Source organism: Tachysurus vachellii, chromosome 4 (assembly GCF_030014155.1).
Source record: "Tachysurus vachellii isolate PV-2020 chromosome 4, HZAU_Pvac_v1, whole genome shotgun sequence".
Lineage (NCBI taxonomy): Eukaryota > Metazoa > Chordata > Actinopteri > Siluriformes > Bagridae > Tachysurus > Tachysurus vachellii.
Window position 1 is genome coordinate 6,034,841 of NC_083463.1, and position 16,907 is coordinate 6,051,747.

At 37.6% G+C, this 16,907-nt stretch overlaps 1 protein-coding gene across 1 annotated transcript; it reads right to left on the reverse strand.

Annotated features, from left to right (window-relative positions):
- Positions 1-267: 267 nt before the first annotated feature.
- On the reverse strand, positions 268-13,575 carry rtn4a (reticulon 4a). The gene is made up of 7 exons (XM_060867495.1): positions 13,214-13,575; positions 8,727-8,934; positions 8,311-8,449; positions 8,156-8,225; positions 3,245-3,291; positions 2,041-2,099; positions 268-729 (listed from the first exon to the last, which is right to left on the reverse strand). The coding sequence occupies exons 1-7, from the start codon at positions 13,422-13,424 to the stop codon at positions 687-689; spliced, it is 777 nt and encodes a 258-aa protein (XP_060723478.1). The 5' UTR covers positions 13,425-13,575; the 3' UTR covers positions 268-686.
- Positions 13,576-16,907: the final 3,332 nt, after the last annotated feature.

Genomic DNA, 16,907 nt, shown 5'->3' on the forward strand with positions numbered 1-16,907 from the left:
TTTTTATTATTATTATTAATCATTTTAAAGGTTTTGGATTGTTTTGTTGCTGCTATAGTTTAATAAAACTCGTTTTAAATAGAAATAGTGCAAGTTCTCTGGTTCACACACATACAAACACACACACACACACACACACACACACACACACACACACACACACACACACACACACACACACACACACACACACACAGGGACAGACAGAGATATCCACACAAGAAGGCTTTAAACAGATGATCAACTACAACATGTTAGAAACATCAGTAAATTCATTCATATGATTTATTTGCATGTATTTAATTGTTCACAGATAAACAGCAGTATAAAGAGAAAATTAAGCTGTATGTAAATCTGATTTACATCCATCTTCACAGTCATAATATTTAATTTATGATAGAACTAATGTTATTCACGTTAAAAATAAAGATGCAGAAAAATACTCTCATTTTATTATTTTATAAACTCTTTCATTTACACAGATGAGAATCAACGAAAAACACTGCAGCACTGGGAAGTAATAAAGCAGGGAAATGAAAATACACAATCCATTCATTTTTAAGTGGATTTTCTTTTTTTTTTACTTAACATGCAATTGATTAACACACACTAGAGTAACAACAGCTTTTCAGAAACACACTAACACTCCACGCTGTTCAACGCTTGCATTCCAACACTGCTGCTCTTCATTCAGCTTTATTCTTCAGTCCATGAACCTTTGCCTGAATCCTGCAAAATAAACAAACAACAAAGTTAAAGAATAAACTTCTCACGCGCACATACACTCTCTCTCGCGCGCGAACACACACTCACTCTCTTGCGCGTGAACACACACTCTCTCTCTCGCATGAACACACACATTATCACACTCACACTCACTCTCACACACACACTCACTCTCACACACACACTCACTCTCACACACACACACTCACTCTCACACACACACTCACTCTCACACACACACTCACTCTCACACACACACACACTCTCACACACACACACTCACTCTCTCACACACACTCACTCTCTCACACACTCACTCTCTCACACACTCACTCTCTCACACACTCACTCTCTCACACACTCACTCTCTCACACATCAGATAGTTCTCTTTCAGGTTCTCTTTATTTTCTATAATACAGAATACTTTTAATAAATGCTTCAGTTCCTCTGTGAATATTATCTGTGCAAAAGCAAAGAAAATGTAAATGTATTTTGACATTAAAAGTCCAATATTTCACTTGGCCACTACATTATGACCACTCATTTAACTTGCAAGCTGACATGGAGGCCAAGTGACAGTCAGTGATGAGCTTGCACTTTTTTTGCACTTGCCTTTTTTGCTTAACTACATCTGGTGTACTGACAAGTGACATATTAATGGAAGAACCACGATAAAGTGTTTTTCCCAGAGGTGCCACCTCAAGACACTAGAACAGCTTCGGTGAAATAACATATACACCCGAACGGTTCTAGCAGAACACAGTCCCTGTTTTTTCCTTTAATTCCTCACAAATATGTAAACAAATCTTCTTTTCCTTGTTATTATGGGATTCAATTCAACGCAGGACACCTTTTTCTCCCCCAATTTGAATGCACATATAAATAATAGAATCCTCATGGGGTTTAAAATTTTACAGGCTTTGACAGTACACTCATTCTGCCCTCAATAGAAATTACTTTAGGGGGTACTGAAGTACCACCTTAATTAGAGTGTCAAGTGCCACGGAAGAGGCACCAGCTGTCACGCCGCAGATCTGCCCCTGCTGTTTGTCACCATGTCATCATGCCTGCACCACAAACACTACTGAAGATAGTAATAATAAAAAAATAAAAAAATAAATAAAATTTTTTTTAAAAAAAACAGAAAGTGCAGTCGTAGCAAATAATGTGAAATGTGTGTGTTACTCTCAGAATTGAGCTGTGTATCCTAACTGTATCCTAACGATCTGCACAAAGATGTCTTCTAATGTTTAAAAAAAAAACAAACAACAACAACAAAAAACAGCACAGCACTGAATGGTCTTCAGCCTTACTTTTTTGCTATGTCTTGGAGATAGCTGTTCACCAGACCGCAGTAATGATCGATCTGCTTCTGTGAGAGATAAAACAGAAAAACAAATTTATTTTCACAACTGATCAGCCTCTGATTTTATTCATCATAAACATCATAAGAACTCTGTGATATAAATAGTGCGATGACACGTTAACACGATGACAAGTCTTGGACTTGTTTATCCACAGCATTAAATGTGACAATAAATGGATAAAAATTATGTGGCATACATTAACAAAAAAAAAGAAAGAAAGAAAAATTCCACTTCATGGATGATAATCAAGCTTCATGGTCAATAATCCTGCATCGTCATGGACACCTCCCACCCAACCCTAACCCATAAACTATTTACCCTCCTACCTTCGATCATTGACCATCTGACCATCAATCATTTACCCTCCTACCACCGGGGCAGTGGTGGCTCAACTAGTTAAGGCGCTGGGATGTTGATCAGAGGATCGGGGTTCAAGGCCCCACTGCTGGGCCCTTGACTGCTGGGTGATCAACCCTCCCTACTCCAGGGGATATCTATCATAGCTGCCCCTGCACTCTGACCCCAGCCTCCTCAGTTGGGGTATGTGAAGAAAAGAATTCCACTGTGCTGTAATGTATATGTGGCGATAATAAAGGCTTCTATGCCCATTCTATTCTATTGGAGGAGGTTCAAGACCAGCAGGCTAAGGAATATCTTTATATCTCACATCTATATTCTGTACTTCGTAAATTCTACATACATACATACATACATATATAATATAAATATAAAAATGTACAGGGAATATACAGTATATATCTGTACTGTACTAATATATTGCCTTGTATGTGCAAAGTTGAATCTAATCAAATCAAATTTAGTCTAATAAAACTAAATAACTAACTATCAATAATAATAATAATAATAATAATAATAATAATAATAATAATAACAGCTCACAATAACAGGTTCAGATAGTTTTCAGTCTTCAAAATAATCATTATCATTATCAAAATAATCATTCATTAACAAATAAAATAAATAGATTTGTTTTACACCAATATTTGTGTTATAAGTGGAATAAAACACTTCTCAGTGTGCTCGTCTAGGACCTGCGTTTCTAGCTGCAACACACCACCCGGTACTTGCTTATTCCCCTAGAACATCATCCCCTGTCATGATTTAGTCCTTTCATTGTGTTGAGACTCACCTGGTATTTTTCATACAGTATTGGACAGGTGAATGCAGCAACTTCACCTACAAGAGAAGAGAGAAATCAATGATCACTACACTAAATGACAATTCAGATTCTCTAAATCATAACAGAAGTGTCGATATTTATTATTCACCAGAGCTGATTGAGGATCTAGAGCTATTGCTGGCTTCCATCCCTGAATTAAACAGTCCCTAGCTCTTTAGCTCAAAACTGACTTCTCTGCCTTCTTGCTTACAAATGAATCGTCTCTGGGAGTAAACAAAGCCACTGATAAGCTTTGCTTCATGTTAACCATCTGCCCCTTATTCTGCCCCTAAGTCCAAACCCATCTGAAGGGAGTGTGTGAGTCGGAGCCAATCCTCCTTTAGCATCACAACGGGTAAAAACTAGCTATTCCTAAGGAGTGCAACAGAACTCTGCTCTGTGTGCTCAAACATCATTCATTCATTCATTCATTCATTCATTTTCTACCGCTTATCCGAACTACCTCGGGTCACGGGGAGCCTGTGCCTATCTCAGGCGTCATTGGACATCAAGGCAGGATACACCCTGGACGGAGTGCCAACCCATCGCAGGGCACACACACTCTCATTCACTCACACAATCACACACTACGGACAATTTTTCCAGAGATGCCAATCAACCTACCATGCATGTCTTTGGACCGGGGGAGGAAACCGGAGTACCCGGAGGAAACCCCCGAGGCACGGGGAGAACATGCAAACTCCACATATACAAGGCGGAGGCGGGAATCGAACCCCCAACCCTGGAGGTGTGAGGCGAATGTTCTAACCACTAAGCCACCGTGCCCCCCGCTCAAACATCATGTCTAATAATAATAATAATAATAGGTGGATATACACAAATTTTTATTGTATTCTTTTATATGTCGACAATAATTCTGCATCGTCGTGGACACCTCTCTTCCAGTGCATAAACTATTTACCCTCTGGGAAAAGGTTCAGATGCCTGCAGTCCAAGGGCAGAAGGCTAAGGAAGAGCTTTTACCCCACAGCACACTCTTCAACTCCGCAACCCCCTGTGCAGTGATGCTAAGATGCTAACTGCATTTCATTGCCTTGTACCCACGTGCAATGACAATAATGTTGAACCTAATCGAATCTACTAAAACAAAAAAATTAAATAATAATAATAATAGCAGCAAATGAACAAAAACAGGCCCAGACAGTCTTAAGTTTATGGTTTTAAGTTAACTGATTCTTAATGAATAATAAAGTAATAATATATTTGGAGCGTAAATTCTGATGACTGTCCATGAATCAAACTTTTTGTGTTTATGATTTATTTCATCAGTTGATTCACTATGAAATAAATCATAAGCACATAAGATTCGTACAGCTACAGGAATGAATTTACATATTTTATTTTATTCAGGTTTGCATCCTCTGCTTTACCTGAGAAAGTGAAATGTTGATGTGTCTATATCTAAAAGTGGAATTAGCTGAATTTGCCTATATTTAAGATATAATTAATTATTTAACTCATTTCTATCTTTAACTAGTTTGGATGGATGGATGGATGGATGGATGCTTTATTAAACCCCACTATGGAACTTGGGTTGCATGAGCAGCTGAACATATCCATACAATACACAATTTTCATCTTAGAAAATGAAGGAAATATAATTTAAGAAATATTATGGCAACAGAAATTACTAATCTTCCTGTTCCGAAGCATTAAGGATGGTTGCGGATTTAATTAGCTATTTTTTTTAACTATTATTATTTCTAGCAAAATCTGTTCTGCTTTGTTAGGTTTTGATGCTCAAACCCGCGTTAACAGTGCGGAAAAAAAAGTCGTGTGAGATGTCAGACGTCAAAAAGAAACGCAAACAGACCTAAAAATAGAGATGTCTAGAGAATGTGGATCTAGATCTATCACATAAATACACGAGTTGAGTTTTATGAGAGTTTTATGGCAGCAGATCTTTCAAAGAGGTCCAGAGTATGCAAGTTGTAAGGGTGTAAATACTTAAAGCCATAAAAACCAACAATGTGACTATAAACAGTTTATATATAAATATAAAGAGAAGTTATTTGTGCTTAATTCAGGATGGCCCAGCTAGTCACAGGTGTAATCTGAGCTGAGCATTTGATGGGTGTGAGATGAATTTTGAATAAGTTACAGGTTATTCAGCTTCATGCCAGAGGAAATCTTATCGATTTGAAGCAATAAAAAAACAAAAAAAAAAGCTTTACACACTAGTGACACGCTGCCATTAAAAAGCTTAGAGGTTCTATTAAGAACGGCTTTGGGCAGTTGTTTAAATTTAAATTTAAAGCCATTACCGTGGATCCAATGCCATCGTAACTCTGAGTGACATTTTACATAACAACTGAAGACGTTGTCGTCAAAATTGTGTGACCGAGGAGGAGAAAATATGATGCAGACTACGATCCGGATCAGAAGGAAAACGTTGTGACAGGGACAGTAAAGGATTTATGCTTATCAATAGATACAAAGTGGAGTCTGCCAGAGACGAGATGTAAACCGTGCCAGAAATTTCGCGGCGAGTGAAATTCTTTTTGCTCCATCAATGTCTGCACTGAGCTCTAACAGAGGGAGGAGACTGAGGGTGTATGAGAGACAGCAGACAAGAGAAGAGCATTAATGACTGGTACAAGAGCTGTGTCTGTGCTGTGCAGTGACAGGAAACCAGACCGGAAAAGCTCAGAGAGGTCGTTATAGCAAGGTCATTCTGTAGCAGAGCGGTTACAAGCCGTCCGAGAAGTTTCGTCAGAAACGGGAGATTAGATACAAGCCAACAGTTTTTTTTTTTTTTTTTTTTTTTTAACATGACGTACAATTAAAAATTTTATAAACCATAAACAGACTTGGGGGGCACGGTAGCTTAGTGGTTAGCACGTTCGCCTCACACCTCCAGGGTTGGGGGTTCGATTCCCGCCTCCACCTTGTGTGTGTGGAGTTTGCATGTTCTCCCCGTGCCTCAGGGGTTTCCTCCGGGTACTCTGGTTTCCTCCCCCGGTCCAAAGACATGCATGGTAGGTTGATTGGCAGCTCTGGAAAATTGTCCGTAGTGTGTGATTGCGTGAGTGAATGAGTGTGTGTGCCCTGTGATGGGTTGGCACTCCGTCCAGGGTGTATCCTGCCTTGATGCCCGATGACACCTGAGATAGGCACAGGCTCCCCGTGACCCGAGGTAGTTCGGATAAGAGGTAGAAGATAAGTGAGTGAGTGATAAACAGACTTGACTTGAAACGTGTATGAACGTTTTCTTTGTACTCATGCACCACTGTGCTAAACTGAGGCCTCACAGAAAGAGCCAGACAATAAAGGAAGTGGTGGCTTAAGTGGTTAAGGCTCTAGGTTGTTGATTGGAGGATCAAGGTTCAAGCCTCAGCACTGCCAAACTGCCACTGTTGGGCCCTTGTGCGAGGCCCTTAACCCTCACTGCTCCCGGGGCGCTGTATAATGGCTGACCCTTTGCTCTGACCCCAACCTCCATAGTTGGTGTTGTCTATGTGGCAAATTAATATCTTCAATTCTAGTCTATTCTATTTAATGCTTCATCTAGGGGAGGAGACACGCAAGGCTCACGGAGAAGGTGGAACTAAACAGGTATTAGAGAAGGAAATGAAGGGAATAGTTAGCAAGAGGAGGGATAGTTAGTATGGAAGTGGCTTCAGAATGGATTAGCTCGCACTGCTAGTCTGAGGGTGGAACCAGAGGGTGATGTGGAGTTCACCAATCATGGCTCAGTCACTGTTATGCTCTTGAAGTTGGAAATTAAACAGTTTAATTGTGTCACTTCAGAATAAATTAACTTGATTATAATGTGTAAATGAAAAACAGAAGTTCAAGAGGAATCAGAGGAAGGACAAGAGAAGTCATACAAGGGAGGAACTTGATGAATAACCCATGGGAGATGTTAGAAGATGTAAGACTAGAAAAGAATATGAATAATGGAAGAACTAAAGGAAGGAGGAGGCAGAGATGATTAAAGCTCTGGTATTTAGTTTTGGAGACATATCTCAAGGTCTTATTTGAACAAATATTCGTTAGCACTATTTTTTTTTGCATTAAATAAATGCTGATATTTTGGTCTGAAGTAAATGTAGTGGATTGATTGCTTTTCAGTCTGGCATGACTGCAACACACTGATGATATGAGGATTACATTCACTTCCATATATCAGATTTAAAAAAAACAATAAATAAATAAATATTATCTATATATCGGTCTATCTATATATTATATAAATCTCTATCTATCTATCTATCTATCTATCGGGCGGAAACCTTGTATGTCCAAATTTGGTCAATTTCATATTTTTTCACATATCGATGCTATTGGTCAGTCCCCACGTGGGTCTGTTATTTTTACAAGTTATTAACCAATCTAAAGTCTTGAAAATAGCTTGAACACAAATCTCATAACTCCATTGGACACTTCAACTGTCCACCTCTTCCTCACTCCGCGGGAGAGCTTCACGGCATATTTCTCCTCAAGAAGAGTCGCAACGAATCAACACGTCTTCTGAGGTAAATGTCTTCAAAACACTGGGCTCAAAGAAAAAAAAATCTTGACCCCCGCTAGTTCTGGTGCTCGTCTGAGGACAGGAATTTAGCGCAAGACAATCCACTGCAACGCGGACTAAACCCTGTGCACTCCAGATAAGGTACAGCGTTTTTTTTAATTTCCTGAAAAGTAACGGTTTTGGAGATACGAGGATTCCGCCCGACAGCGACAATATACATACATACATACATACATACATACATACATACACATATATATACACATATGAAAAGAGAACAGCAAGAAGAATTTGAGCAATAAAAAGAAATAAGTATGCATCATATTTCACATTTTAGCACTGGTGTATTTACATTTGGCACATATTCGGAGATGACGAACACTTACCGATAATGAGAAGAGTGAGTCCATTAAACACAGAACCAACATAGGTCAAAACATACAGCAGCCCAGCTCCCTGTACACAATTAACACACAGAAACATCATCCACTGTCGTTGTTGTTATTGTTATTATTATTATTATTAATATTAATATTCGTACCTTCAGTGAGTCGATCAGATCCTCCACAAGGAAAAGATGCTTCAGTGCTTTCACAGCGGTATTGATGTACTTCAACAGAACGTCACTGTGTTTTTGAATGACATCAGCTGGTAGAGTGACATCCTGCTCCAGATATAATCTAAACACGCATACGCAAACACAAACACATACACGCATGAGCACAGGCAAACACACAAACACACACGGACACGCATACACACAGACACACAAACATGAGAACGTGCGTATGCACGCACACGCAAACACACACATACAGGAACACACACACAAAACCACAAACAAACACACAGAGATTCATATACACACACACACACACAAACAAAAAGTCAGTATTTAACAGCTTTAGTACTCCACACGGTGCACACCTACAGCTTGTGTATGTGCATGTTGCTCACTTAAACGGGTGAGTGTTTTCGCTCTTCTGTAGCGCATCCGTGATTCCTCTGTAGATCCGGAAGCAGATGGTGATGGATAACAGAGCCAGAGAGATGTACGAACACACGCTGATGATGCTGAGCAGACTCAGAGAGATCAATAGCGACAGCGTCGCTCCGAACACACACGCCGTCTTCTGAACGTCACGCCAGTACAGCAGATCCCACACTGAAACACAAATATGCACAGACAGAAACTGTTTACAAGGTGACAGAAAATTTCTTCCTGAAGCACGAGAGTTCTACCTCACGCTTAGCAATGCGAACGACTGCACACGTGCAACATGAGCGGGTCAGGGGAGAAAAGAGAGGAAGAAAATTCTGATCAATGAGTACTGATCAATTTCAGGTTTAACACAGAGATTTTTGTTATTATAAGAATTAAAGACATAAAATAAAACATGTGACATACAAGTACACCACAGAATCTTCTAGAACAAGACGAAGCTGTGCTAATTTTATCAGGTATTTTAAAATGATTAAATAAGCAATACGTTGCACTACTTTAACTCTTTTCCCAAGAGGCACTTGTATTTATGTTTTTATCTAGCTTACTAGAGTCAATAAATTCATAGAAAAGTTCCAGGTTTTTTTTGCCCCACACAAATATTTCTATCATCAAAGTAAACGCTGATAATAAACCAATTTCTGCTCTCGAAGATTTTTTGTGTTATTAAAGTAAAACTCTACGATGAAACGCATCGTTGTGAGACCTGACCCAAGCTGCGATCATCACATTTCTAGCGATATTTAATTTACGCTATTAACATTAGGATTTATTTTATATCTACGTTATTTATATCATATTTGTCTTTAAGCAGTAAACAGTGTTTTCACTTGCAAATTCGCTGGTAGACAAATAATTAACAAATTCTATAAATTCTTTAAGAAAAATCTCCACAAATAGATGAAATCATTTCCACAGCAGTGTGAATAGAAACGTCCAGCAGATGGCAGAAATGGATCCTTGTTCTAAAGCAGGGATTTATAAACTTGACCCTCTGAGATTTTAAACGATATCAAAATTTAACACCACACGTATTTCACATTGTCTCAAAGCAGCTTTACAGAAATATAAAAACATGATAAAAATGTAGAATTTTAAAAAGTTTAAAATTAAGTTACTATTTATCTCTAACATTTATCCCTAATGTACAAGCCTGAGGTGACGTTGGTGAGGAAAAACTCATGATATGAGGAAGAAACCTTGAGAGGAACCAGACACAAAAGGGAACCTCATCCTCATTTGAGTGACACTGGACAGTAAATAATGTCCTTTCTACAACAGATTGTAGCTGAATGGAATTGTGCAACCAAGAGCTCCTGATGAACTAACAGGTCAGAGTCATTTCTGAGTTCCTTACAGACTTAACACTAATTCATTCCCGCTGAAGGAAGAACACATCCTGGTAATTAGACACATTCTGAATACTTGGCATTCTCGAGTATTGGAATTAAACGTCAGTAAATATTGAAAAATATTGACATATTGAGAAATGGCAGTGTTAGCACCTCTGTTAATCATGTTCTTGTTCCATGCGTCTGCTTTATACACAAGCATGAAATTTAAAGTATCTAAAAACCAATTTAAATCCCACTTTCTATATGATGATTATATGAAATTATTTCATGATAATGCAGCCCGGTATTTGCTTCGTTTTTCTGATTATATCGAAGTATCAAGTCGTGTTTTAGTTGAGCTGTTTTGTAATTACAGCTAGCACAGTTTCAGCTGTCCTCATGCCCCATTTTTAATGGGTGCAAAGATCCATTTGAGCCACTAGATGGAAGCACAAACTTCCAGATACCTGCACTCTGAGTCACCAGTGTATCATCCTTACCACCTTCTAACTACTCCACCCTTTAGACAGGAGACATCATGGAACCAAGGGAAAAGCTGCTACAGGAACATGTGCCTGGGGTTTTTTGAGAATAATCCTAAAGATTTTTACACCAACCAAGTTCGTTCTATAACCTCAAACTTCAACCTTTCGAGACAGGCTGAATGCAGTGGTGCTGCTGATGGGTGAGCTTTCAAGGTTAAGAAAAGTTCACATTTTTTTTTAGAAAAGTAGCAAGTCTTGTCAAGCGCTATAACATCGCGAGTAATCAGGTCAGAAGTTGGAGAAAAAAATAAATCCTAACAGAGCATAAAGTGCCACTGAAAAAGGTTAGTGAGCGAATATAAGGGAATTACCACATGCTGAAATGAAACTATTTCTTTACCGATATACAGATGTAATTTAATATATTATAACATAACTAAACACAACAAATTCTATTACTAGTACACAGGTTTCAATATCTAGAACTTATAATTGAAAAAATTCTCAAGGTTAAAAAAAAAATAATCATCATTTAGGTGTAATTGTGTTACTATCTGGTTTATTAGAGATAATCTGACTACAGTCTCAGAAAAGACAACCTATAAGTAAGCTTTACAGTTTTTTTGTATCTATATAATACATTTTTAAGCTTGAAAAAATCTAATAAAATTCTCAAGTGTATAGTATTAATTTTTAAACCTAATCCTATATGTTCTTCCTTCTCCTGAGTACTGAGAATTCTGAGAAGTCAAAACGTCTAATTATTAGGCCCTTGTAAGTGGTGATTGCGCAATATCTTAACAGAAAGTGTTGTTTTTGGTCAACCTGCAGTTTCCTGTCATGAATCACATGATTGGAATGAACTTCCTGCTGTTAAGAGATTGCTCAATTGCACAATTGCATATATGTATATATAGACAGACAGACAGACAGCCACAGGTGCTGTTTAATATAACCTGTTTGTAATGCTCGCATAAATTCGTTTCTTGTGGCTGCATGTGTCGTCTAATTTATTCATAAGTTTCAAGTGAAAAGTAATTGTGTTCTTTTAGCGTTCATTTGTGGCTTTTTCTGTCAGCACAGCAACACACTCGGTTAACGCCTTTGTCTCTGTAAAGCAAAAAAAAAAACTGGTGTGAAAGTAAAAGACAAAAGTAAAAGAAGTTTTAGGGTCAGATACTGTGAATGGAAAACAAGTGGTAGATTTAGAAATGGTAACTTAACTAAAGATAGATCGACCATTCAACCAGTATGTGTATGTGGTTAATATTCAGATCCAGTTTAGCTTTTTTTTTTGTGATGAACTGATCTACTGTATTTCATGCCATGGGTGTGTTATGTCTCGTCTTAAAGCATGTCACCATCATTGTTCTAACGTTTTTCATAACTAAAGCTCGTAGAGACGGCATCCTGAACACATATTTTAATGGCAACAAGTAAAAAAAAAAATTGGTTCCTCTCTTTCTTTCAAGGACATCAAACAATACAGGTGTGTGATGAAATGAAATGAAATGAAATGAGACACTTCCGGCACTATGGGTTTATTATTTAATCCCAGAATAACCGAAACACTTATTAAAGATGGCATATTTTGAAATATGTTCATGAACTAGTTTCCCTTTGAATAAAACCTAAACACACTAAACAAATGCATACACCATCCTGATATGTATTATTCAGGTTATATTAATAAATATATATATATAAACAAACAGGTAGAAGATTGTGTAAACAATTAATGCTAAATTAAATAGATGTTTTACTCTTATCAGTAGCTGATTTTTTTTTTTTTTTTTTAGACACCCTGTAACTAGCATCCATAATACCGGCAATAAAGAATTTATTGTATTTTAAAGACAAATTTTCTAATATTAAAATATTATATTAACAATAATCGCTTTCAGGCTATAATTTAGGTAACAGGGTTGAACTTCTGAAATGACCTCACGAGTGATGTCACACTATCAATGAATAAAAAAAGAAACAGAATGAGAATAAGAATGAACGGAAGAAAAAGAATGAGATTTTATTTTTATTATTCTTCTTTTCTTTTTTTACACAATCTTGAGGAAATTTGTGGAAGGGTCAATGTGTTCTCAAGAACACGGTTGAGCGAATGTGGGATAAAATGTGTTTTTTGTTTATTTTTTTAATCATAAAAAAGACAGAAGAATTCAGACATTAATGCAAAAAGATTGTGAAGTATTCAAATGATTATATTTCAAGGTAGTTAAGTTTTATTCATGTGTTAAACTATTTATCTGATTTATGCACATGGTTTAGTTGTAGAGGACGTGTTTTTTTGTGTGTTTTACCAGTGTTTATGATTTTACTTTAACTTTATATGTGAATATAATATCAGTGGGAAACAAATGCCACCATAATAGTGGGATGGAATCACCCAGTCAACAAGGTGCCCTTTAGCTTGCTAACTGCCATAGACATATAGCTAACTGCTACCTTAAAGCCCCGGATGAAACCGTGGTACCTGAATGGTCCGCTGGTCTACTAGACTTATATTACTCTAAAATAACTATTTCTTATATATTTTGCATTGTAAATGATATATAGATTCATCGTTTTTAAGTGTAGGGAAAGCGGAAGTTAACGGTCACTACTTACATTGTGACAACGGTGCTTTAGCTTCCTGTTTTTCTAGGATCGTTTCTGTTTTTATGTCCATGGTCGAATCTTCAGATCGGTGTCTCTCGATAGCGTCTTTTGCACCGCCAGCCAAATCCAAAATATCCTCCAGATCGGAGTTTTTACAGTCTGTAAACTGATCACAGGGCAGTTTTTCATCATCTGTACTGGAACTGATCTGATCATCCATACCGGAAATTAGTAACAAGCTTCGTAACAAGAAAATATACGTATGATAGTCTGCTTTACATGGTCAAACTAACCATTCTATCTGAAACTGTCTTTTTTTTTTTTTTTTTAAGTTAAGCCGGAAGTTAGTCAACTCGTCTGTAACAACGACAAACCACCAGGGGGAGGAGCTTAGTGCGCCAAGACTTGCTCTAAGGGGCGTGGCTAGAGGGCACGTGTCATGTTTGGATTAGGTAAACTGTACAAGAGGATTTCAAGCTTTTTTTTTTGCAGCCAGGTTCCATTACTGTGATCTAAAAAAAAAATTAGGTCACAAAAGTGCAAAATATACTGTCATGTTGCCCAAAACAATGCATGAACAAAGCCATATGTCTATTCTATATGTCTATTCTCCCTGCTGCTATTCTCTATATGTCTATTCTCCCTGCTGCTATTCTCTATATGTCTATTCTCCCTGCTGCTATTCTCTATATGTCTATTCTCCCTGCTGCTATTCTCTATATGTCTATTCTATATGTCTATTCTCCCTGCTGCTATTCTCTATATGTCTATTCTATATGTCTATTCTCCCTGCTGCTATTCTCTATATGTCTATTCTCCCTGCTGCTATTCTCTATATGTCTATTCTCCCTGCTGCTATTCTCCATATGTCTATTCTATATGTCTATTCTCCCTGCTGCTATTCTCTATATGTCTATTCTCCCTGCTGCTATTCTCTATATGTCTATTCTCCCTGCTGCTATTGGGGCAGTGGTGGCTCAACTGGGGCAGTGGTGGCTCAACTGGATAATGCTCTGGGGTGTTGATCGGAGGATCGGGGTTCAAGAATCAGAATCAGATTTATTGGCCAAGTGTGTTGACACACACAAGGAATTTGGTTCCAGCTGTTTGTGACTCTCAAAAGTACAGACATAAATAACACTATTTATGTGCAATATGTCTTCAGTGTAATCACTACTCTTTTTGTACATTTTTGTTTTGTATATACTGTAGATTATATTATGTCTTTATTCTTTATTCTTTTTATATACAGTATTTTTGCTGCTGTAACAGAGAAATTTCCCCATTGTGGGATGAACAAAGGAATATCTTATCTTATTCACTTTCACTTTATTATTAGCACCAGTACTTATTAATGCAGTACATTAGACATGTGGCAGCAGTACAATACATCAAATCATGCATTTACAGGTTAAAAGCATGTCTGAGAAAGATTTGCATTTAATGCACTAAAGTGTGGCACGGAAAACCTGTTCCCATGGTGACCCTTTGACATTTTCAACTTTTAGAACTACTGTGTAGTTCTACTGGATTTCCTGGACTGAAATATCTTTCTTTTTTGCATGTCTCTCAATCACAAGGCAGTTCTATCATTTCAAAATCTGGTTACTTCCAAAAGTTAAAAGGTTGAAAACCACGTTTAATGATCCGATTGCAGATCTGTAGAGAAATGCTTTGCTTACCTCTTAACATCAGATTAGATTAGATTAGATTAGATTTAAATGTATTGTCATTAATGCAATTTGGCATCTAATCAAAAGCAGCAAGTGCAAAATGTATAGTATTTACAGTATGAACAGGATAATATACAGATGAATATGCTATGGTATACAGGTTGGGTGCTATAGACAAATTATACAGGGTGTTGTATTTTATATACTATATAGAAATAATATACCGGTGGAGTGTCAGTAAGGAGACAGTTGGGAAAAAACTGTTCTTGAGTCTGCTGGTTTATACTAACAATTGCTCTTGAAGCACCTACCTATGGGCAGGGTGAGAGGAGTCTTTAATAATGCTGCGAGCTTGATGCAGACAGCGTTTCCTTTGGACGTAATCAATGTCTGAAAATGAAGTTCCTGTGATGAGCTGGACGATTTTCACCACCTGTTGCAGTGCCTTACGGTCTTATACCCAGACTGCGACACAGTTGATCAGGCTGTATCAGAATCAGAATCAGATTTATTGGCCAAGTGTGTTGACACACACAAGGAATTAGGTTCCAGCTGTTTGTGACTCTCAAAAGTACAGACATAAATAACACTATACTATACAAACTATACAAGACAATGCAGACGATGGGATACTATATAGACAGAATGAGTATTAAATTTCAATACAGAAAATTACTGATCAGTTATGTATATAAAGTGTGGGAGTGTGTGTGTGTGGGGGGGGGATAACAATATTGTGCAATATTATGCTTTTTGTACAAAATATAGCAGCAGTAGTGTGTGTAATATATACAGATGATGTGATGACTGACAGTCCTGATAATGCAGTACTTATAGATATGAAGCAATGAATATAATTATGGTGAGTTGTTGATCAGTGTGGTTGCCTGGGGAAAGAAAATGTTCCTGTGTCTGGTAGTTTTAGTAAGCAAAGTTCTGTAGCGCCTGCCAGAAGGGAGGAGCTGAAAGAGGTTGTGTAAATAAGGAGACACTTTGGAAAAAGCTGTTCCTGAGTCTGCTGGTTTATGTCCAGAGGCTCTTGAAGCACCTACTGTACCTATGGGCAGGGTGAGAGGAGCGTTTCCTTTGGACGTAATCAATGTCTGAAAGTGAAGTTCCTGTGATGAGCTGGACGATTTTCACCACCTGTTGCAGTGCCTTACGGCTGTGCAGCTCCCATACCCAGACTGTGACACAGTTGGCCAGGCTGCTCTCAATCGCACAGCGGTAAAAGTTCACCAGGATAGCAGAAGACAGGTGATGCACATGAGTTTACTATGTGATAATATAAATTGAAACTCTGTTACTAACTTAGCTATAGTAGTAAAGTTAGTTAGTTAATAAGGTCAACATGCATGTTAATTAAACACTAAACAATGGCCCATAATTTAGGCTTCATCACGTTTAATGTACAGTATGTGTTGTCTTTTTTAAGTATACATTATATCGTTATGTATTATATCTGTATATAAAATTGTATCTGTTAAAAGAAAGAAAAAATCCACATAATTCAATCCTTTTGAATTTGCATATTGTAAATCAATGTGTGGTACACATGTTTTTCTCCTATTATGGTGGACTTATGCAACATCCTGCATTCGTATGTATGAATAGATCAATTATGAAATCCAGATTCATTGGTTTTATATTGAAAATATTGTAACACATGATTTATAGGTCCATGATGACTAGAGCACTGAGATTGTTGAATCAACTGAAACAGAGAAGGACGTTTTAAATGTATGTAATTATGCCCTTAAAAGAACAGAGAACTGTACAGTAGCTATCTTTAACACTCATTCTGTTTGGCATACAAGCTCCAGTTTCCTACTGCTGGAATTTAGCTATCAGCTGGCTTGTCTTTCTGCTGGTGTCAAGTGCAGGCCCCTTGGTGAGCGATCTGTCAATAGAACATCTCATTTAGTCATCAGGCTGTAGAACACTGTGGTAGAGACATGATACAACACAGAGAGGTCCTGCACCAGATCCTTAAATTCCTTCCAGGGGATCACAGTTAGTTACTGCTTAAT